The sequence below is a fragment of the Leptodactylus fuscus genome, chromosome 1 (assembly GCF_031893055.1).
Source record: "Leptodactylus fuscus isolate aLepFus1 chromosome 1, aLepFus1.hap2, whole genome shotgun sequence".
Taxonomy (NCBI): Eukaryota; Metazoa; Chordata; class Amphibia; order Anura; family Leptodactylidae; genus Leptodactylus; species Leptodactylus fuscus.
In genome coordinates, this window is record NC_134265.1 from 148,827,443 (window position 1) to 148,852,702 (window position 25,260).

The 25,260-nt window shown below is 40.4% G+C and overlaps 1 protein-coding gene across 1 annotated transcript in view; it reads left to right on the top strand.

The window, feature by feature from the left end:
- PRUNE2 (prune homolog 2 with BCH domain) overlaps window positions 1–25,260 on the top strand; it is a 275,764-nt gene that overhangs the window by 117,929 nt on the left and 132,575 nt on the right. The window contains exons 7-9 of the mRNA XM_075278140.1: window positions 3,070–3,228; window positions 4,783–9,604; window positions 13,098–13,821. Of these exons, the coding sequence (XP_075134241.1) occupies window positions 3,070–3,228; window positions 4,783–9,604; window positions 13,098–13,821 (5,705 nt within the window). The remainder of the gene's footprint in view (window positions 1–3,069; window positions 3,229–4,782; window positions 9,605–13,097; window positions 13,822–25,260) is intronic.

The window sequence follows — 25,260 nt, forward strand, 5'->3', positions numbered from 1 at the left end:
TGGTACATACATACCTCGTAACTTTCAAAGAACAGAAAGAGGGGCACAGTGGCAAATTTAGTTCCACCCACTTCTACATTGACAGCGCCTGTTCTCCTCCATTTTTCTTCGTGCCCCCACACAGTATAATGCTCCTACAGTCCCCCTAATGTTATATGTCCCCACATTATAATGTTTCCCTCCAATTGCCCCAGAGTATTAAGTCCCTCTCCTGGTGCCCCAGTTTAAACTGGGGGAAACTAGAGGGGGACATAAAACTGGGGAAGCTGGAGGGGGACATTAAACAGTGGGGGTAGTTGGAGGGGGCAATATATTGGTGGCAGCTGGAGCGGGATATTAAACTGGGGGCAACTAGAGGAGGATACGTCCCTCTCCAGCTACCTCCAGTTTAATGTCCCTTTTCAGTTCCCCCAGTTTAATGTTTCCATCCAGCAACCTCCATTGTTTAATGTCCCCCTCCAGCCGTCCCCAGTTTAATGTCACCCTCCATCTTCTCCTCCAGTTTAATGTCCCTCTTAATCACCCCGCCCAGTTTAATGTCCCCCTCTCTACCTGACACCATTTTAACATCCCCCTCTATCTTCACCCAGTTTAATATTCCCCCCTCCATCTGCTACGAATTTCATGTCCCCCGTTTATCTGCGCCCAGTTTCATGTCCCTTTTCATCTGCCCACAGTTTCATGTACCCTCCTTCATCTGCCCCTAGTTTCATGTCTCCCCTTCATCTGCCCCAGTTTAATGCCACCCTCCATCTGATCCCAGTTTTATGCCCCCTCCGTCTGCCACCAGTTTAATGCCCCCCTCCATCTGCCACCCCTTTGTTCTGCCACCAGTGGCATCTTACCCTAGTTTCATGTTCCCCCTCAATATTCCCCTAAATTTAACATAAAAAATACGGATACTCACCTTTCCTTGCTCCCCTGCTGCTCTATCTGCAGTCTCAGGCTTGGAGTGATCTGGGAGCTGCAGGCGTGAGTGTCATCAGATCGCGCTTATAGCTCCCAGAGCCAGAGCAAACAGCGGGCACAATGGTGAAGTGGGAACTGCCTGTGGACAGCTCCTGCCTCATTCAGCATTGTATCCAACTCATTTGTGTCCTCTATACGCAGATGAGTAGAAACCGGGACATACCTCCCGCTAACCACGACAGGACCCGAAATTCATGACTGTCCCGCTGAATTCAGGACAATTAGGAGGTATGCTACATGCAAAAGTAGAAAATTCATGGTCGCATCCATTGCTATCCTATCTAGAAAAGAAACTGTCATCACTAAGATGATTAAACAAAATCTTTAAAACTCTGCAAAATCTTTATTTATATTTGCAAAAATATTTAGTGTGGTTAATATGGTTATATTCATGGAAAAAAATCTTTAAATTGTAAAGTGAATTGTTCTGGAGATTATGAATTTTATCGTCAAGTTTAATATATTTCATATAAGTAGTTAGCAGCAACACTTCATGTACATTATACTTACCGTACATACTGCATCAGTATGTTATTGTGTATATTTCAGGATACGACAATAGTTTTCTGACCTCTAGTGGTCAAGATTAAGAATGCAATTTGATTCCTTCATGCTTCTATTTTATTTTGTAGAATATTAGCAAAGACACTGATTTACTACAGAGGTTGACCCAGAAATGGAGAATAATATATAATTCAGAAATTTTTTTTGCAATTTCCATAAAAAAAATGAAAGATTACCACAGGCATTAGTGTATGTTAGGTTTGCTAAAAACATTTCTGAAGGTTTTAGGTATCTGGAATATATTTCCCTCCATGCGTGATATAGGTTGCTGACTTTTGAGACTTTAGAATGAATTTGGTTGGGATAATGGGTAAGATGATGAGGCAAATATAGTCAGCGGTACATTGAAGCGAAGAAGGTTGGAGGAGATGATGCCCAACATGTATCTCTGTGGATAAACCTGATGTGTAACTACAGAACTAACCATATATCATATCATATGTCATATATAAGCTTCAACTAGCCCAGAGCTGGAGAAGGGGTCTTATAGAAAGTATAAGTAATTCATAATACAAAAAAATATTGAACGTCCAGAAAATATGAAATACAGAAATAGAAGTAATAATATAGTGTTGGGTTGTTGAAAAGGAATCTTATCCATTTCATTTGTTCTTTTCATAGTCTCATCCATGTGGCAGCTTTCATATAAACAAATAATGTACCTTCCAATCCTTATAGGGTCACTATAAAGGCTGCCCCTTCCCATATGGTCTGTATTGTTATAAGAACATCACTGAGGAGGAACCTAGTGAAACTGAGCACTTCTATAAGTCAGAAGCTAAGTAACAACATCTCCCATACTTGTAAACCCAGGCTGCTGCAGGGGGGATGTATGGTCAGCTGAATTTATAGATTGAGTTGCCTCACCAAGATAGCCCCCCCCCCCCTCCCCAAAGCTGACTTCTGAAACTTTTAATGATCATCTGGAGCAGTTGTGACTAGCCATACTTGTGGTAATACATGGTGGCCATTCAAAACAATGGCTGTCCATATAATACATACAAAAGTTGGATCCGCCAGAAGTTACCTCTGATTGTTAGCAGTTCTCCATTCTATATTATAGAAGAGAATCACCATCAGTAGAGTCTCCTCCATTAGAGTTTGTTATTTAATATACTGTATTACTACCACCCGGTTTGTTACTTAATATATTTACTGGAAATATATATCATAAAAATATGTAATGATGTGATCTGTGGGGTTCTGACACCCAGACCAACAACTGACTACAAAGTTCTGCTCAGTCAGCAAAAGGTATTGCATAATCTGCTAACTAATCAGGTTATATCATATTTAGCATTATTTGCTCAATTTCTGATTCCAAACTTCCCTATTTTCTTGATGACCAATTACATTTATCTATTAAATATTGTTTCAGTTCTGCTGTCTTCCACTCACTTTATGTTAGCATTAAATTATTGTATAAGACATTCCCCTAGAAGTTCAACATACTGTATGTTATGGTTATAGTCTGTAAACTTATATTCATATTTTACATACATCTCAGTGTATTTTTTTTCTTTTCGTTGCTACCAGGACTTAATGAGCTACAGGAACATCATTGGTGATCTGAAAATATTTCTTGATAAATACGAGTTTGACATACTTATTCTTTTGGCCAGCTACTCATCAGGCGATCAGGCAACAAGGCAACAAATTGCTGTCTATGCGGAGAATCCAGAATTGTGTAACCAAGTAAGAGCTGAATCCATTTCCATGTCAAGTCTTATATGTTTTAGATTTTTTATATATATATATATATATATATATATATATATATATATATATATATAGATATTTTGCAATGTTGCTAAGTGACTTCATTGTCAAATGTGTTGTCTCACATCAACAAACCTTTTGCATATGGGCATCATAGTAAAAGAGTAACATACAGTAATTGATAATGTTGGATAAAGTCCATCAAGTCCAACCTATAATTCTGGGGGACACAGCAATAACATCGCGCCTGTAGCTCCCAGGACAAGAGATAGCAGATTGCACAGCAGGAGTGTGAGGAGAGGTGAGTACCAGTGTTTTTTTATGTTAAACTTTGATAGAAGAGGGACATAGCAGATGAAGAAGGACATTAAACTGTGGGGGCAGCTGGAAGGGTGACAACTGACAAACTGTGTGGCATATGTAGAGGAATGTTAAACTGGGGGTACATATGAAGAGGGACATTAAAGTATGGAGACAGATAGAGGGGGACAAACTGGAGGGGCATATGAAGAGGGACATTAAACAGGGGGCACGTGGAAAGGGGACAATAAGCTGGGGGGCATATGAGGGGGACATTAAACTAAGGGGGCATGTGAAGGGGGGCATTAAACTTTAGGGGAAGATAGAGGAGGCATTAAATTGTGGAGACAGTTGAAGAAGGACATTAAACTGGGGGCAGATGGGAGGGGCATTAAACTGGGGCTTATGGAGGGGGCATTAAACTGGGGGCTGATGGAGAAGGATATTAAACTGGGGGAAGATGTGGAGGGCATTAAACCGGGGGGAAAATGGAGAGGGAAATTAAACCGGGGGTAGCTGGAGGAGGACAGTAGAATGGGGGGAAACTAGAAGAGGACATTAAGCCAATGGCAACTGGAGGAGGACATTGATGTCCCCTCTAGTTGCCCACAGTTTAATCTCTCCCTCTAGCTGCCCTCATGGTTTATTGTTCCCATCCAGCTGCCCCAATTTAATGTCCTTATCTAATTGCCCCCAGTTTAAACTGGGGCAGCTGGAGGGGGCTATTAAACTATGTTGTAGAGGGACATTGAATTGTGAGTGCAAAATGAAAGAGACTTTATACTGTGGAGTTAATTTGAGGAGAACATTATAATGTGGGGGCAAATAATATTAGGGTAGGAGCATTATACTTGATTATATTTGCAGAGGAGATTAGTGTCTGCTGGAGCTGTCTGGCATCATTTTACCCCCCTACTCCACTCAGAGTGTAAGCATGTGTATAGCGAACATGAGGAAGAGCTTTTAACCAACAGCTATCTAAAGAGCCTTGTTACTTTGTGACATAGTATGTGCTATCACATATAGCATTCATGCTTTATAACTAAACAGATAGCTAAGGTATCATTTGTTATAAAGATTTGTCATGCCACTTCTGTGTTCTGATCTATAGACATGTACTATATGCCGTACTCCACTTCATATTTAATAATTACATGTACAATATCATAATCATATATTTGCAAATATACATGGTCCATTTCCATTAAACAACATCTTTGCATTTCATAGGTGTGCTGTGAATTGGAAGAATGCCAAAATCCTTTCCTCGATCTTGAGCCATCAGATTATGGGTGTGACCGCTTTTTTGTTTATCAGCAAGAAAGTCCTTTAGTATCTTGTGAGCAAGTGGCATCAATTATTAAAGAAGCCATCAACAGAAGACGCATTGGTATGGTTCCCAACAGCCGGACTTCCTCAACAGAGGCTGTTGCTGGCAGTGCACCTCTTTCACAGGGATCATCTGGTATTATGGAGTTATATGGTTCTGATTTAGACCCACAACAAAACCCATCAAACTTCTCAGATAATCAACCAGATATTAATGGATCAGTTCAGGCTCAAGTGGATGTCAATGTTGATCTTGTGAGCCCAGACAGTGGCCTTGCAACAATAAGAAGTAGTAGGTCTTCCAAAGAGAGCTCTGTTTTTCTCAGTGATGATAGTCCAATTGCAGAAGCTGGTGTTCCCCACCACAATTTTGTTCCTGGAATTGATTCTTATAGCCCAATCCCAGAATGTGTAATCATTGAAGAGGAAACTCCTTCAACCAGAAATAATAGTGATAATCTTGACCTCTTTGGCTTTGATTTGGCCCCTAACGTACGTTCTGAATCTTCATCTCATTCTGCAGATTACTCTATGGCTGATGATTTCTTTTTTCAAAGTGATTCCTCAGAAGGACCACAAGCTACTGCTCAAAAAGAACTTGACAAATCCCATTTCTACAGGGATGATCTAGCTAACTGTTCAACAAAATTGCTGACTTCCAAATCTGTAAAGTCTACATTGTTAGAAGTAGAAAATATTAGTTTGGTAGAGTTTGATGACAATTTTATGCATAGTCCTGAAAACCATGAGGATCTGTGTGAAAAACGTCCCAGCGTAAGTGATCTTGTCGAATTTAGTTCACCTTTATCTTCTGATGTTCCGGGACATGCAGAAGTTAAAATTCCTCCAACACCTATGAACAGTCTTGTCGAGAGTTCTCCACTAGATAATGGACCTCCAATGTTTTTTCCAGAAGATGTTATAGAGAAAATTAATGAAATTGGGGCTGCTGACATACCTCAAGCTAAATATTCTAATTGGTGGAACGGAGGTGAACCAAACTTAACACAAGAAGCCTTATTAAATGCTGACACATGGAGTTCAAGTGAGCAAGAAGCTGTGTTTAATAGCCCTGATTCATGGAAACACCAAAACCAAAAAGACAATCATGAAGCTGGAAACATAGCCAGCTCATTTTTTATGAAAGTACCTAACTGTAATATTAGGGACAATCATGATAATAACATAAGGCAGGAAAACAGCACATTTTCTGATTTATGGATATCAAACCAACCTATTGAAACAACATCAGATCCATGGGGTGGCTCCCCAGATAGCTTTGGACAATGTGTAAATCAACCCTTTGATTCATGGGACACTTCAAATAAAGCTAACCAGAAAAGATACTTTTCCAAAGCAAGTGTAGTAGGTGAAGTAAGTAGTGACCTTTCTTCAGAAAATACTTCTGACGTGAATGATAGAGGTAACAGACTAGATGAAAAATTTCTGGAAGAAGAGAAGAACACAAAGCGAAAAGATATTACTCAGAATGGGCAATTACAATGCTTTGACCCTGAAGGAGAAGAATCAAATGATTTAAGACACATACAGAGAAATCTTTGTGTGTGGGATTTTTGTCAAAGTAATAAAGAATCAAATATTCTTAATGGTGAAATCGACTGGGAAGACCCATTTTTATCTTATAGATGTCTGGATTTTACAAAACCTGACACAAACAAAGATTGTATTGTTTCTCCTCCAGATACAAATTACTCAACATCAGACTCAGTATCTTCGCCTTTATATGATGATGATATGAAGGAACCTGAGAAGACATGGGAAGAACCGAAAAGTGAGCTAGTTCATGATCAGTCACTGGTTGCTAATAAAGAAGACATGGCATTGAATGTCAGTAGCTCTTTAAATACAGAGGACACAAATAATTCTACTGAAACTTTACCCAGAATATCTGACAAAATAGATGGTTTCAGCTTCATGACAGAAAGAAGTGACCACATGAACAACCTGACACCTTGCTCATGGCAAGACTTTAGCCTTGAATATACGGAAGGAGAACATTTAATACAAAGCAGTAGAGACTTAAGCAGTGATGAAAATGTACCCAAAGCATGCACTGATAAAACGCTTCAGTTCCCCTTTGAAAACAGTGATTTAAAGCATATTTTACCGGGTGATCATCCAAGTTCTTTACCAACCAAACTACCAGATGATGTTCTCCTTAAAAATCACGAGCCATGTGGAAAAGCCAATTCAGATGTAAAAGGCAGTTTACATGATCTGGAGGATCAATCCTCTATTACGATACCAAATATCAAACCTCCTTCTCCTGATATACTGCACAAGGTAGTAAATGTTTTCAGTGACCATCAGTTTGACGCTAAAAGTAAACTGCATGAAGACATGACTTCTAACAAGGAAGGAGAAGGCATAGAAACTTGGGAAACAGATTTGCAGTACGATACAGAATCCTCCTCTTTGAACACTCCTGATGATCTGGATAACTTGCAAAATGTCAATTTGTTAAATAAATCTCCAGTGTTAGATGTAAGGGAAGGATGCAATAACAGCCATAAAAATATTAACAATATTATCCAATTGTCCCCAGTCAATGACACTCAATTTCAGGCCAACAATAAAGATAGTAAATGTTTAGGTCAGTTGAGTCCGGAGGCAAACAACGTATATAAGCCCCATATCTTTGAGAAAAGTTTCTCTACTAGCAAGCAATCTCCTAACAGAAACATTGAAATAAAGGAAAATATATTGTATGATGATCATGACTGCAAACCACACATAGATCCTAAAAACACAGAGGCTGATGATGCTGGTGTACATAGAAGTGTGCTCAATACCTCTCACTGTAGCTTAGCCTCTCCTGATGTAGGTTTGGGTACATCTAATGTTAGTTTTCTAGAAGATCTGGAAGTGGACCCTTGTCATAATGTCAATATCGTTAGCGGCTCTTCCAATTCCAGTTCACCAAGTCCAGAAATGGCAGACAGCTTGGGTGCACTACATGATAGCATTTCATATCAAAATAAAATAGACAATTCCTCAGTGTTAAAGAATAACACATATAAAGCCAATACAAAGGATCCTGATGATATTAACCTTGCAAACACATCATCCAGTATCATAAGTAAAGTTCCCATGAATCTCGATATTTGGAACACACAAATTTGCGAGGATTCTGAATCCTCTTCAAGTCCTGAATCAAACGATGCTCTAGATCACTCTAATCCAAAGGACAGAAATGTTAAAAACTGTTTCCATCAGACGTTGCTGGATCTGGAAGGAACATCCACATTCTTTAACGATACTCAGTCTAGTTCCACTACACCCGGCACAGAAGAAGAAAGTTTGGAAGATCAACTTGATTGTTTCAAGGATTCCTCAGCAGAGTGTAATATAATAGGGGACGGGACAGAATGCCTTAATAATTTTTCAGATGAGCAAGAACAGTTTCCACTGGATCCAAACAGTCTTCACAACCCAAGCTGCCCTACTTTAAACAATGTGCACCCAGTGGATGTTGGATGTGCAAATAATGAAGTTAAAAATCATTCATTGTATATATTAGATTGCTTAGAAAAAGAACATGACACAACTTCACAAATGTGCTTTCAGTCAAACGTGAACACATTTTCATGCATTGACTCTCTTCAATTCAGTGGTCTAGATGTGGGTATTCAAAGCCCAAGTAATGTCAATTTATTGTCTTGTGAGTTTTCAGCTGACCCTTGTGAGGTCCAACCTGCCGATGCTTTAAGTAGTGAAGGACATAACCTGGAGAGAATATCCAACATGTCTGGCAACATGGATGTGAACGTTGGGCGGAAACCATCAGACGTTATTGAAGCTATAGAACAATCCCAGTTAGTGCATGAGGATACCTTGTCTTCTGATGTTGTAGACCAACACAATGACATGGAAAGTAGCTTTGAACAATGTGAAGAATTAACCATAGAAAGCCCTCATCAAAGTGACTATATCCCAGACATTCTAGATGACTACACCCAACAGTCCTCTCCATTCCTTTATGTAGAACCAGACCTATGGAACATGACAGAGAAAACATACACTAAACTTTCACTGAGTAACAGTCCTGATGTACTATATAGCTGTGAGAACAGTTCTCTGGCTTCTGGTAGCCCAGATTTGTGCCGAGAATATGAATACAGTCAAACATACCTGCAGCATATGAACATGGGTATAGGCAATGTCCCTAGGATAAGAGCTTTGTCTGAAAGTACGAAAGACAGACAAGAGATTGCTTGCAGTGAAACAACATCACATTCACTCCCTTCACTTGCATGTGATAGCCATACATTGCAATCTTTCAATACTATTGAGCTATTTGATTCAGCTGTCAACCCTACAGATATTGGTGAACAAGATGACATTGATTGTGAAATTGATAGTGATGATTCTGTTAAGTCAACTCTTTCTTACAATGGTGACTTGATCTATAGCATCCATGAAGACCAACACATATTGACTAAGGAAAACAAAGATTTTATAAGGTCAAATACATCTAACATATTTTCAGAGAGTTCAACTGATGTGACGGGCAGTGATCATAAGCAAAGACCTGAACATGATATTTCACTGCAAAGTGCTGATACTTATATAGATGAAAAAATGGAATCTGTGTTAAGAATAAGACCGACAGAAAGTCAAAAACAGTTCTCAGATGAAGGAGGGTGGCACAAACACAGATTTCCAGCAGATGGCAGCACGGCTCCATTACAACTATCTAATGGTAAGAGCACATTCAACATTTAGGAAAGAAAGATACTTGTGCCGCACACACTTAGAAAGTGAAAAAATATATTTTTAATAAGTGATTTCAGCACAATGACAATGATTGATATGCCATGGAAAAGAAGGTTGTAATGCACAAAAGTGAACAGTAGATCAATGGTAGTGAAGTTTCAGTCGTGAGACCTTCTTTGTGTTAGATCTACACATGTGGAACCTTAAACCTCCATGGCGTTTAAGGTTCCACATATGTAAATCTAACAAGAAGAAGGTCTCACGACTGAAAAAAAACCCTGAAAAAACACAGTATGAACCAAAAAGGCCAAGTGTCACAGTCCCTTGCAACAGTTCAAAAAACAAGCCAGTTCACACTAACATATTTCTGTCATTTACATTTGACATATGGTAGTACCTGCGGTGCAGATCATAGAATCGACAGCGATGGGCGATGAAATGTCAGCTCTAGAGTATCCCTCTCAGTAACAGCAACAGGTGTAGTGACGTCCCACTGTGAGGCTCCATTGCAGACGCAGCAAAGCTGATGCTTTAGATGCTGTTGTTTTCACAGAATGCAGCAACTTTTTGTGGCCTAAGTTTTGTTCACTCTCAAGAAAGTCACAGCTTACACAGTCTGTATACCTCCCAACTTTTTGGACTGTGAAAGAGGGACAGTAAGAGCTCGTTCACATCTGCGTTCTGCTCTCTGTACTGCAGGTTTCCGTTTCCTGCATAAAACAGAGCAGGAGATGGAAACCTGCAGGAGTCTTTCTCACCCATTCTTCTGAATGGGTGAGAGAGATGTCCGGCCATGAGCGGCGGTGAGCGTTTTATGCTCTCCGCCGCAAAACCGGGTTTTATAATCCGGACACAGAGTCGGACATGCAGTACTCTGTGTCTGGATTTAAAAAAACGGTTTCGCGGCGGAGAGCATAAAACGCTCACCGCCGCTCACGGCCGGACCCGGTCTGTGGTTTCCGTCTTCTGGCATGCAGAAGATGGAAACCACAGAACGGAGACCCTGAACGCAGGTGTGAACCTAGCGTCAGGCTTCATAACATGAGTGAAAAGAACAGACGCTAAAAAACAGATGAAATGTTTAATTTCTAGCATTTCAGTGTCACATAATTTTCATCCGTTTTCTGGCCACCTGTCCATTTTTAACATCTGTTGGTCATTGGTCATTTTCTTTTTTGACCCAACCCTGTTTTCGGGGCACATTTATTAAGCTACTTGTGCCCTTTTTTTGGCGTAAATTTCACCTTTTTGAGGTATTTTTTTTGCCCTGTCTTTTCCTTATGAAGCATTTGCACCTTTTTTCCTATATTTAATGCCCACCCCAACACTTTGCTTTTTGTCGGGAAAACGGGGCATGACCTAAATGGGGATTCCTTTCCCGCTATATTTTTGACTCATGCCTTTTTTAAAAACTGGCAAAAAAGACACATATGCACTACAGTACATGGGCAGCATGAAAAAACTGTCAGGTCAGACAGTATTAAAAAGGGGAAATTGCACTTTAAAAAGAAAAAAAAAGCAATTAAGGGCAATTGATAAAAAACTAGAACATATATCAGAAAGTGAAAGTTTGTAATTTTTTCAGTTAACACATTTACAAATTGATGGCTTCAATACATCTCAAAAAAGTTGGGACAGAGCCATGTCTACCATTGTGTAACAACCCCTCTTCTTTTAACAATTGTCAGGAAACATCTGGGAAGTGAGACCAATTGCTGAAGTTTTAGGAGAGAATTCAAGTTATTCTTCCCATTGATAGGCCGGAGATTCGGGGGTTTTAAGAGATAAAATAATAAAATAATAGGACCTTTATATACATGTGTGTATTTCATACAACACTGACATTCTGTATCACTGTGTTTTTAGACACATTATTCTACTTATTAGCTACCTAGTAAAAGTTATGTTTTAGGTCTTTTTTCTTCCATTGCCTTGATTTAATACTATCTAAACACTATACCTCATACCTACATCATTATTTTCTAGTTCCATTGATCATGAGCATCCAATACTGACCGTTGGCCTTGTCCCTTGGGCTCATCGATTTTTCCCATATTCTCTGAATCTTTCCATGATATTATATACTGTAGAGGGTGGGATATTCAAATTCTTTGCAATTTTACATTGAAGAACATTTTATCTGAAATTAGTCTACAATTTTTGGACACCATTTTTCAGACTTTTGAACCTCTGACTATCTTTGCTTTGAGAGACTCTGCTTCTCTAATACACTCTTTTATACACAGTCATGTGACTTAGTTGAAAATTAAACCTCCAGCTATTTTTTCATTAGTACCACTTTCTCTTCCAGCCTTATCCCAACTTTTTCAGATGTGTTGCTGCCATCAATTTCTAAATGAGATACATTTTTCAAATGAAATAGAAATATGTGATATGTGTTATATGTTCTATTGCGAATAAAATGTGGCTATATGAGATTTCCATATAATTGCATTATTGTTGTATTTACATATCACACAGCGTTACAACTTTTTTGGAATTGGGTTGTTTTTCCAATATAAAAAAGAGGGACATTTAATGGGGCGTTCTGACCCATATTTTTATTATTTAAAAGTGCTACTGAGGGGGCCTTAAGCATAAAAAAATTTGATTCACCTAGCTTTCATTTATAGCAGCTGCTCTGGTCTTCTCTATGCAGGTTCCCTGGTTGACGTCACTATTGACATCCCATTTGTGCTAGGAGACCACTACAGCTAAAAAAGCCTCAGCAGTGACCTCTTCACAAAGTGTTCATGACTGTGGTGATTAGATGTTTGTTAAGAGGAGACCGCTGAGACTGGTGATTAAAGGCTTTTATGTTTATGGTCCCCATAGTTGCACTATTAAATAATAAAAATATGAGTTGAAACACCCTTTTAAGGAGCAAAGAGGGACATTGGAACTTAGGTCAAAATTTGGGAATTGTCCTTCCAAAAGAGGTATTAATGTCTCATTCACAACAAGCATTTCAGCTGCAGCAAGTTGACTGGTTAGTTCTTTCTGACTTCTCCCATCTACTGAATGGTCGTATGTGTGAAAACCCGGAAATGGTAGGTTATCTCTGCTCAATATTACCAAAGTATTAGAGGTGCTGCTGCAAATCAGGATCTTTCTTAACTCTGTTAAGTAAACCCTGTGGTGGTACATCAAATGGTAGGTGTCACTCACGCCCACTGCTAGTACTCAGATAACTGGTGCTTCACCATAGTGCACTAAAAATCACTTATATACTATTACATCTTGCTAAGTATATGATTCCATTTGTTGTTGTCATATAATACTCTTACAGTAATAAAAGGTACATAATAAGATTAGGTAGTAACATAGACGGTATTGCCATTGTAACAGGGTCAATAGTAATCCACAGAAATAGGGTTATATAAAAAGGGGGTACAGCTGTATTCCAGCCCTCTTAAATATTGACTAGCGAATCATGCATGTTCATTTCTCTGACATATGTACTTTATTTTTATTTCCAGAATCCAGTGGGCTTCCGGTACAGGTGCGGAAACATGACATTAGAGTAGACATGAAAGTAGACGACAGCAACATGGAGGATGATAAAGATCCTGAGAATTCGGCCATGCATGTGACAGACAGAAGCGGCTCGAAGATTAGCTCTCCTGGTGTGGTGGCATCAGAAAGTAAAGGAAACATTCTCCTGTTCAGAGACACCGGTGTATTGCCTCAACAGACAATGTGTGATACAGCTTATTCACTGGAGTCTCCAGATACATTTCAGTCAATCTCCATGACAAATGGAAGTGAAAAGCAAATGACCCTCGGACCTGGATTCCACTCCTTTCAATTAGAAGAGAAAACGTCTATTCTGCCTCAAAGGAGGGAAAGCAAAAAGAAATCAGAAGAAATCTCAGAACATGAGCACAGCTGGAGTATAATACTGAGCCAGACTGAGGCTTCTGATACCTCCCCTGAAGACATCTTTAGCCGAGCAGAAACTGCAGATTGTGACAAAGACTTAGGAGAGATTTTATATATGGAATCTGATAGGCAGGATTATATAGATCTTGAGGAAAGCTTTGAACTGTGTAAACTAGATGAAAGTGGCACCAAAGCCCAGACAGAAGCAGAGCATCACTTAAAGTCAGAAGATACAGGAGTGTCAATAAAGCTTCTTCCTCAAGGTGGCGTGCATGCCAAGGAACCAGCCATTCACCATTCTTCTAATGTCCCTAATCAAAGGTATGATATTAATGTGTTTCTGTAATACTATATAGTTTGGAGTAAAAGGATTTTAATAGTTTGACATAAAAACTTGTAATACATTTCTATTTACAGATTAAGACACATTTATAATAATGTATTGGTCTTGCCAGTTTTGTTGCAGGGCTCATCAGAAATGGACTATATTGACACTTTCTTACTATTAATTGGCATATAGAATGTACCCTGTTCAGCCTTATACACACCAATGTGCTAGCAGATAAAAAGCATTGGCTTACCCACCAGAGAAACAGCTTTTATGGGGCCCAGCAACAAAGGGAAGACATTTCAACTTAGAGGACTTATACCGGCACACTTGGAAATTGTACTGCACCAGTGCATCAGAATGAAGTAGAAGGACCAGCAACTCAGATTCAGTAATGAATCTGGCACTAAGGAACTGCGCTCCCCTTATTGGTTGGTAAACACGGTTTTATTGGCAACAAACTCACGCAACGCGTTTCGGGCGTCAGACTACGCCCTTCTTCAGGTGCAATAGTTTCTACAAGTAAAATATAACATCCCATGTCTTAACTGTACTCTATATTAACAATAGAAGCAAAAAAAGTATAACCAGCGTCTATACACATTATGTGTACTTATATACACAAAACAAGTATAAAATGAGACAGTTTAAAATTATATATATATATATATATATATATATATATATATATATATATATATATAGGAAAAAAAGAGAAAAAAAATCACAATAAATATAGATTAAACAAATCTTAAATTCACAGGACAGTCCAGAATTTTTTTGTTCTCTTTTTTTCCTATATATTTATATAATTTTAAACTGTTACATTTTATACTTGTTTTGTGTATATAAGTACACATAATGTGTATAGACGCTGGTTATATTTTTTTGCTTCTATTGTTAATATAGAGTACAGTTAAGACATGGGATGTTATATTTTAGTTGTAGAAAATATGCACCTGAAGAAGGGCGTGGTCTGACGCCCAAAACGCGTTGCATGAGTTTGTTGCCAATAAAACCGTGTTTACCAACCAATAAGGGGAGCGCAGTTCCCCTTACTGAATCTGAGATGCTGGTCCTTCTACTTCATATTTATACGCCTGCGAGGTGTTAGGAACATTGCTGCTTCAACCATGGAGGAGTCCTCCAGTTATCTAGTCATTGCAATTACAGAGTTGTGACTTGGGTTCACAACCTCCCAAGGTGAGCATCATTCCTCTGCTAACAATTCTATTTTTTTAAAAAAATACTACACTACGGTTTGCTCGGTGTCCGCTTTTCCCTTTTGTTTTGAGAGTGCACCAGAATGGACATCTATGCCAGTTCCTAACAGTTTCCAGTGTAATTCACCCCAGAAAGCTGTCCCAGCCCACCCTGCTCCACCAACATTCGCAGAATAAAGCCCTTTGTTCTTCCATGGTAACAATTCTTCGTATGAACTTATGATTCCTTTTATTTGCCCCCTACTTTTTTGCATACTTACAACAGTAGAAGAGATGGTATATTAGGGGTACCACCACCCAATGTTCTCTGCAGCACTGTAGCAACATTCCATTGGCTTTGTTGGTTACTGTGTGGCCAGTAATGAGGAAAAGACAAAAATCATTCAATGTTTTTACTGACTGATGCTAGAGAACATTGTATGGCAGCACCGTGAAGATGTAATACATGGAAAAAGACAATCCAGGTTCTTGTTGTAGTCTGTAAAGAAACACATACAGTAGAATGGTGGACTTGCTATTTAAGAAGCCCTATACATCCAACAACAAAATACCTTTAGACAGCTGGCATTAGAAGATCCTTGAACATTGGTGATACTGTTGTTGATATCTATCAAATGATACTAAAACTATTAAATCATTAATCCATCGACATTGCTTATAAATCTGCTCACCAGATATCCTTTCCTGTTTCTGGCAGGTACTGTCATTAGATAAGTAAGAATAATAATAAGGTTAAAGGGCATTTCAGTTAGTATTCTCCAAATAAACATTATACTGTAACAACAATCTAGGAAACTAATTTCCCACTTATGTATAGCAGCAATACAAAGTGAATAGTATATTCTCCTTCTGAATTCTTAGCTCCTGGGATCCTGTATAAGTGTCGACATTATCTGTTGCCGGTAGCAGGAATATATATGTTCATGTTCAATGATTAACTTTTCCAGACTGTTGCCTGGTATGGTGATATGATATGCACCATAAAAGACAGATAGTACACATTATTGCACTAGATTATAGTTTACATAAACCTTAACACATCCGTAGACTTCTGTCATATAATTTATACCTTTTTTTAGTACATACTGGCTGGAATGTGAAATACTATGTTGCTATGTGACCATGGAGGGAAGGCCTTGGCACCTTTCCAGTTATGAGACCTATAGTGCTGCTGCTGTTAGTTTAATACTATATTCAGGCATTTGGCGGGGCTGTTTGAAACATTTCATTGAATATCTTTCCTTGATATATTGGACTGTAGCAGTGTAGTAGAGTGAAGAGAGTGGCGTGCAAAGTGTGCCATGTAAATATCCCCTTTTGAAGCCTCCCAGTGTACCTTGTCACCCAGACAGTCCCTGTCCCCCTAATATAAATTATATCCTCACATAGTAAAGGCTTTACCTACCTTTCTAATAATGATGGACTATCTTTAGGCTTGGGCATCAATATTACATCTGCAATGGTACAACATCCAGGATCCAAGCAGATCAGTATTTGAGACAGCATGGGTAATGATAGCATGGGTAATGTTAACATGCCAGGAGCTGAGTTGCTCACCCACTGTATGATGTGTACCGCTGCACTACCTAAACCCATCGCTACATATTGTATAGTGAATGAGCAGCCATTACCAATAGTCATACCATAGCTTTGAAACAGCTGTTCTGCAGAGGTCATGCCTGTTGCACCACCCATACACTTTATGGAGCCCCTCTCATTGCCCCCCAAAATTCATGGCCCTCTCACATTTCTCCCACACATTTATGGCCCCCTTACGTCACCCTCCATACATAGGAGAAAAAAAGAAGCAACCTTCCCTATCTTGCCATGGATTCTGCGGCTGAATCAGCCGCGGGCGTCCGTGGCGCGACACTCCTTCCCGACTAGGCCCATTCATTTGGGCCTACTCCGTAGCGGAATGCCGTGACTGTCGGAATGCTGCGATAGTCATGGCTAGCCAAGGGAGCCATTTTTTGGACCAGATTCTGAGGCAGATTCCAGCGTCAAAATCCGGTCCAAAAAACCCCGTGTGAATTCAGCCTTAGGGTTCCTTTTTTCCCTAGTTCTGCAGTCTGACAGTATTCTTAATAACCGGGTCAACAGAACCAGCAAGAACCAGCTGCATTCCACCTCTGACTGTATTCCTAAGTCACTACAAACTGTACTGTGCAGTATACATGTTTGCATACAGTTGTATTGAAAAGTATACATTTAGCTAATGATTTGTCTTTGGGCAGAAACGCATGTGGATGTCATCTAATGTGTCCAGTGAATATAAAGCTCAAATATGGTGTGACTCTAGCCTTAAATATGTGTAGCATGACTGTTCCCAGCCAGCTGATTTCTATCAAGGAGAAGAGATCTAGTCATATTGGAATCCTTATGCTGGGTTTATATGGTGTTTTTTTTTTTTAAGTACTGGGTGTGGTTTTTAATTGCAGTAATGCCTAGCACATGTTACTACACATCACCTGTTTGGTAATGGCCATTAACCCTTTAATGTACACAGGGTAGTTTGTATGCTGATGCTCAGACTTTTTCATACTTTCCGTCCAAACTTTCTAAAGTTCATAACTTTTTTTATATTTCACATAGCTATGTGAAGACTTATTCTTTGCGTGACGAGTTTCACTTTTATTTCACACAATTTGGTGCATATAATGTTTTTATTAGCTTTAATTAATGTTTTTGGAGGGTCTGTGGGAAAAATGCCCACAATTTTATAATTGATTTTTGCATTTTGTTCCTACGGTATAAAAAATGACATGGCAAGTTTATCCAGAGAGTCACTACAATTACAGGGATACCATATTAATCTTGGTTTTATTATGGTTTACTGGTTTATTAATCAAACATAATTTTTTTTTAAATGAACGATAAATTTCATAAATGAAGATAACTTTTTTAGTTTTGTTGATGGAGATATGTCAGGCTCTTTACTTGCGGGCCAAGTTGTAGTTTTTATTAGTACCAATGTTTGGTATGCCTGACTTTTTTTTAATCACTTTTTATTGCTATTTTTGGGGGGGAAGTCAGCTGACCAAAATACACTACTTTGCGCATTGCAGTATTTTTTTTTACCACATTCACTGTATGGGAAAATTAACGCTATTTTTTATAGTGTGGACCCATACACACGGGGATATTTAATATGTTCATTATTTTATTTTGTTTACATTATATGTTTCTTAAATTAAAAGCTGGGTTTTTTGAGCTTTTTATTTTGTATTTATTTTATATACTTTGTTTTTAACTTCTTACATTTTTTTCCACACAGGGACTTGAACTTGGGATTTTCTGCTCCCCAGTGCAGTGTACAGCAGTACATTACATTGTAATAATTCACACATAGGCTCCCTATGTTCAATAAGGAAAGACAGTCAGGAGGCCGCTGCCTTCACAACCCCTTTGACCCAGCAATCTTGCTTCTGAGCCACCTGCATGCCCTGATCGCTATTGATCACAGCTTGCAATAGGTTAAGCTGCCAGAGACTGAGTATTTTCCAACTACAGCGGCTAGTCCTTGGTCTCGATTTTGAAATACACTCGAGACCCAGAAGTATATGCTCATTGCGACGTAATAATACAGTAATGAGTGAGAAGGGGTTAAACTGAGAACTGCTGGTGTACCTATATACCACAAATGTGTTGCTCATAATTGCAATTAAAAAATTAAAAGCTGCATGCAGTTGTTCAGTAAGAAAGCACTAAGGAAACCATTCAAATGTGTATTCACACTGTGCAGTTGGGTGCACTGGAAAAACTATATGCAGTTTTTAATTTTACAGGTAAAACGGTACTATTCCGTTATCGGGCCAGCAGCAGCGCAGTTCAGCAGCAGCTTTCGGGACAGCAGTTCAGCAGCGGGAATTACAATGACATCCGAGGACTGCTGGCCCGATGCTTGTGCCCAGTAACCAGTACATCGATGACCCCCCTCCCCCATCCTTCTCCTCCTGCCAGTGCTGCCCCCCAGCTCTCCTTACATCTTCCCCGTACCCTCTCCCCGCCACACGACTAGGCCTCACCTCAGCGCTAGTACCGAGACCGAAAGGAAAGACACCGGGGCTCAATCCAGGCCCTGACAAGAAACACGCCGACTATAGGAACGGTGAGCTACAGCGAGCCGGAGGGACAAACTTTCTGCAGCGTCCGGCGGCTATCTAGTAGCATTCATTGCTCAAGATTTACGGTGAGGCCTATTACAGGGAGAGGGTACGGGGCAGATGTAAGAAGAGCTGGGGGGCAGCACTGGAAGGAAGAGGAGGATGAGGGCATCGATCGATGTACTGCCTACTACACACAAGCACGGCCTCTATCATCGGGCCAGCATCGGCTTAGTCATGTGGCGGGGAGAGGGTACGGGGTAGATGTAAGGAGAGCTGGGGGGCAGCACTGGAAGGAGGAGGAGATGGAGGGGGGGTCATTGATGTACTGGCTACTGGGCACAAGCATCGGGCCAGCAGTCCTCGGATGTCATTGTAATTCCCGCTGCTGAACTGAACTGCTGTCCCGAAAGCTGGTGCTGAAATGCGCTGCTGCTGGCCCGATAACGGAATAGTACCGGTAAAACATGTTCAATAAATGTGTTTCACCTGTAATATGCAGAAACTGCACCAAAAATACACATCAAAACTGTAAGCTGTTTTTCCCTGTGCAGTGTTGATGCAGTTTTAAATTTGTTGTGTAAATGCACTCTTAGACCTGATGCACACAGGGAATCTGGATTTTTGTTGCCGCTAGCGGAAAAAAGAAATGAGCTGTCATTTCTGCAGGCTGAATCCGCGGCCGATTCAGCTGCAGTGTCTGCTTCGCGGCAGCACACTCCGGCCTGGGCCCATTCATTTGGGCGTAATCCTGAGCGGAAAGCTGCAACGGGATGCCGTGCACTGCACCGGCATCCCGTCGTGGTAGCCGCGACGGAATATGCACATGCGGAATTGCGTGTGAACTAAGCCTAAGAGTCTCCTGATAAGGGCTTTAAGAGAGTCATGAAAATCTGTTGGTTTTTTTCTAATGCAAAATAGCTGAACAGAGCTTTAGGGGCGGAAAGAAAAGTCCTGGCAGGATAGGACAAACCCACAAAGCCCTTTTCAGCTAATATGCAGAAGAATAAAACACATGATTTTCATGGAAATGGAGCTACAATGCAGAATATGAAAGACATCTTTGGAAAGTGTAGAAGCCGCTCTACAATGTACTGTTGATAGTTTGATCATGATTTTCCTGTTGGCAAACTCCCTTTAATGTAGAGGTTGTCCAAAATATTCGCTTTTGCTCCATACAAATTTATATGTTATGAAAACAACTGTATTGGAATTGCACCTGTAATAAATTTGTTCAACATAAATTTCACAGACATTCCATTTAGGTAATTTTAGGTATATGGTTACATTGCAACTTTGCTTAACACAGTGGGGAAGATTTATTAATGTTGGTTAATATTTAGAGTAAATTGTATCAAAATTATCACTGTGGCTTATGCTGGATGATATACACTGTAGTTTTAGACTGTGTAACTTTACACCACCAATTTTTTTGCTTAGTTTATACCATAAGGCTGGGGCCCCGTGGGCAGGAAACGCCGTGGGAAAAATCGCAGCATTATACAGTAACAGCAAAGAGGATGGGATTCATCCAAATCCCATGCCCACTTTGCATTAAAATCCGCAGCCCGAGCATGTTGCAATTTCCAAAACCGGTACAGTTTTGGAAATTGCAGCATGTTAATTATATCTACAGAAACTCTAGCGGCTTTTCCGTAGATATAATGGTAACAGAAAGTTCACGGAGGAAAACTCACGGAGGAAGTGAGATTGGCCTTTGCACGAGAGTGAACTTAATAAAAGAACCCAGCTAAATATTTTAGACGCCATATAATATCAAACCCCAGATTTTTACTGGTGATATAAAACAAAACAATTGTTTTATATCACCAGTTTTATTATAGCTAGTTATTAAGACTGGCCATTCCTTTGCTACACAAGAAACCTTGTCTAGATGGGATGAAAAAATTCCTATAATTGTGTTATTTTGTTTTATTGTATGGCTGTATTGTATATCAAATATGTCTGTTAGATACTATGTATTGTTAACTTAAAGGGGTATTCCCATGACGCTTGTTCACTAACCTGCAGGCTGTTGTGCTCTCTTCACTTCCTGCTTCTCTCGGCACATAGGTGGGTGGGGTTTCACTTGCACAGGATTGGTTGTAATGAATTACCACAGTGTGAAGCTGATGTAGCAGAGCTGGATTTGAGTCAGTTTGCATTACATACAAAGGTAATGGACTCCTTATCTCAGCCCTTATCAGCCAAATTCAATTAAACCGACTGATAAGAGCTCAGAAATCCTGGAGCTCTCACTTCCCCTATCTGAGAAGCTCCGCTACTTAAAAGACACAAACAGCTCCCCCTCTGAGAGCAGGTAGCTACATCACTTGACAAATGAGCAGATAATCCCAAGGGCCATAGAAACTAAGTGTAAACAATGAAGTGAATAAATTAAGATAGCGGCCAAACAAAGCAATTTTGATAAAGCAATGCATTTAGGAAAAGTCTTAAATCCACATAAGCTAGCAGCATAGATAGAATCCTTCTGATGGGACAGCCCCTTTAATTTAATGAACTATATTACTAAAATGTTTTAAATTGATGTCAATATATGTCCATATTGAAAATGCATTTCTGTCCCAAAATGTGCCCTTTGCCAGTTCATACACAGTGATGCTTACTGTAGTCATTAAATATCTTTGCATACCTCATTCCGGTAATACTGGAAACATGGGAAAACTCGTATAGGCTTCAGTCACATGTCTTTGAAAAGCTGAGCTTTTGTTGAAGTTTTTTGAGCCAGTTCCTTTATCATCACTTTCATCAGCAAAATGTAACTATTTATGGTGATCATAGTGAAATGAAAATAACTTGTGAATCAAATTGTGCTGACAGAAGTTGCTCTCCTTGCCAGACACTCTCTTCACCTTCTTCCTGAAGGTCTGCAATGTTAGCAGAGCGAATAACATAGTAGTGATAACAAGTTTATAATACTCTATTCTTCTAAACTGCTGCCTTGGGGCCCATGAAATAAGCCATGCTGAATATAAAATCATATGATATCTAATTTTATGTTAAAAAGACAAAACAATAGAAACGTGTAGCCCCTGTAATCATAAGAAATAGAAAAGGATATTTTAAAATGTTTATGTGCAATAGTATATATAGAAACAAATATGTTTTAGATAAAAGAAAAAAATATTCAATTTATTTAATAAATAAAGTCACTTGTTTCAAGCCTTATGTGTCCTGAAAACACATAAGTAGAGATGAGCGAACAGTAAAATATTCAATATTCGATATTTGTTTTGAATAGCCCCTCAATATTCAACTATTCGAACGAATATCAAACCCCATTATAGTCTATGGGGGAAAAATTCTTCGTTTCGGGGGATCCCACTCATTGACTGAGGAGAGTCACCAAGTCCACTATGACACACCAGGAAATGATGCCAACACCCTGGAATGCAACTGGGACAGCAGGGGAAGCATACCTGTAACATGCCCGAGTCACTGTATTACGTTGGGATCCCTGTCAGCTTGCGATATGCGGGAGATGATTTTTTCCCATAGGAATGCGTTGACCAGTGTTGATTGGCCGAATGCCATACAGAGTACAGCATTCGGCCAATCAACGCTGATTCTACCGGAGGCTCGTCTGTGAGGAGGGGGAGACTAATATCAGACAAGAATGGAGACTGCTGTGGACCGATCTTACACTCTGCCTCCTCAGGCAGAACCAACGTTGATTGGCCGAATGCTGTACTCTGTATGGCATTTGGCCAATCAACGCTGGTCAATGCATTCCTATGCCGAGATGTAGCAGTGCTGGCCGTGCGCTCAGCTCAGCTATACTGGAGATGCAGCCGAGCTGAGCGCACGGCCAGCACTGCTACACTGGGGATGTGAACCCTGCTGCACACTCAGCTCTGCTGCATCAGAGATGCGCTGAACCCTGCTGCAGACTCAGCTCTGCTGCATCAGAGATGTAGCAGGGCTGAGTGTGCAGCAGGGTTCAGCGGTTCTCTGGTATAGCAGCTGTTCTTCGGGGCAGCAGTGCTGGCCGTGCTTGGCTGAGTGTGTGCTGAACTCTGCCGCACACTCAGCTCTGCTGCAACAGAGATGCGCTGAACCCTGCTGCAGACTCAGCTCTGCTGCATCAGAGATGTAGCAGGGCTGAGTGTGCGCTGAACCCTGCTGCACACTCAGCTCTGCTGCATCTCTGATGCAGCAGAGCTGAGTGTGCAGCAGGGTTCAGCGGTTCTCTGGTGTAGCAGCGGTTCTCCGGGGCAGCAGTGCTGGCCGTGCTTGGCTGCATCTCCGGAGTAGCAGCAGGGTTGTGTGCACAGGGTTCAGCGCACACTCAGCTCTGCTACATCTCAGAGATGTAGCAGAGCTGAGTGTGCAGCAGAGTTCAGCGCATCTCTGATGCAGCAGAGCTGAGTGTGCAGCAGGGTTCAGCGGTTCTCCGGTGTAGCAGTGCTGGCCGTACGCTCAGCTTGGCTGTATCTCCGAACTAGCCAAGCTGAGCGCACGGCCAGCTCTGCTTCATCTCCAGTGTAGCAGTGCTGGCCGTGCGCTCAGCTCGGTACATCTCCAGAGTAGCCAAGCTGAACGCACATCCAGCACTGTTACATCTCAGCATAGGAATGCATTGACCAGCGTTGATTGGCCGAATGCAATACAGAGTACAACATTTGGCCAATCAACGCTGGTTCTGCCGGAGGAGGCAGAGTGTAAGATCGGTCCACAGCAGTCTCCATTCTGGTCCGATATAAGACTCTGCATCCTCACAGACGAGCCTCTGGCAGAACCAGCGTTGATTGGCGAAATGCTGTACTCTGTATGGCATTTGGCCAATCAACGCTGGTCAATGCATTCCAATGGGAAAAAATTCAGCTCGCGCATATCACAAGCTGACAGGAATCCCGACCAGATAGAGCCCCAAAGAGTTGGGTGAGTAACATTCCCACCTAAATAAAGGTAATCCCTAGCTAACCCTGCCTGTACATCTATTCCTGTCTCACAGTCACATAGTTCACAGTCTCAAATTAACCGAATGTTAAATCCACTATTCGTATAAATTGGAGGTCACCTAATTTAGCCAGCCAATTACTTTTTCCGATTTTTTTTCGATGCCTCCGCTGTCGTAGTTCCTGTCCCACCTCCCCTGCGCAGTTATTGGTACAAAAAAAGTGCCAGGGAAGGTGGGAGGGGATACAAATTTTTACTGCGTTTGCCTCGTGGTATTCGATTGTAATCGAATACCTTGAGTGGCCTGATATTTGATCGAATATCTATTCGATCGAACAGTGTTTGCTCATCTATAATGATAAGTTTTTGAGATATGCAAAGCTATTAAAAAGAAATTGTGGCCAACTTGAACACGTGAATGTGAACACGCATTTCTTAGAGCTCTGTGACCGAACCAGCTCCAGCAATGATTATCCTGTAGAAACTGACCAAATATTGCTACCGAATTGCAGGAAAACTAACTAGATCCTATCTACTTGACAATGAGCAAAACTCACAAATCTACAACCTTGGAGAAACTTAACACATTCATCCAGGATACACACAACATGGTGACAGCGCATCTTCTTCAACTCTGAGTTTCCTTCTCAGATAAACTATTCATTGGCATACATGAACCTACTTCTTTGTTTACCTCAAAGATCTATAAAATTTGGATGTATGTGAGCCTGTTGCAACATGACATGCAGAACTTGTGAGATTGAGTGTCTGACACAGAGAACCGCACGTCCCAGATGGAGGATGACTACTTGTATATCTGATTTGGAGAAGGCTGGTTAATTATGGGTGTAACGCTCAGAAGACTTAGAAAAAAGACTTTGCCAAAATAATCTCAGGAACCTGTGCCTACCAGACAAATCAATGAACAATGGCTCAAGACTACCTATGTTTCAGTGATTTTATCAGTAGAAAGAGCACAGAGACTCCTAGCGAAATCACCACCTCTGGGGCCTCCATTTTTAGCAAGACTTCTGTATTTGTTGGGATCAAGATAGAACTCAAAGATCTATAAATCACATAAATCACATGTGGTAGAGTAGAATAGAAAAACAACATTTATTCATATTCAATAGTTGGGAGAACCCAGCAGATGCTTCCTTATGGATGGTATTGATCGACACAA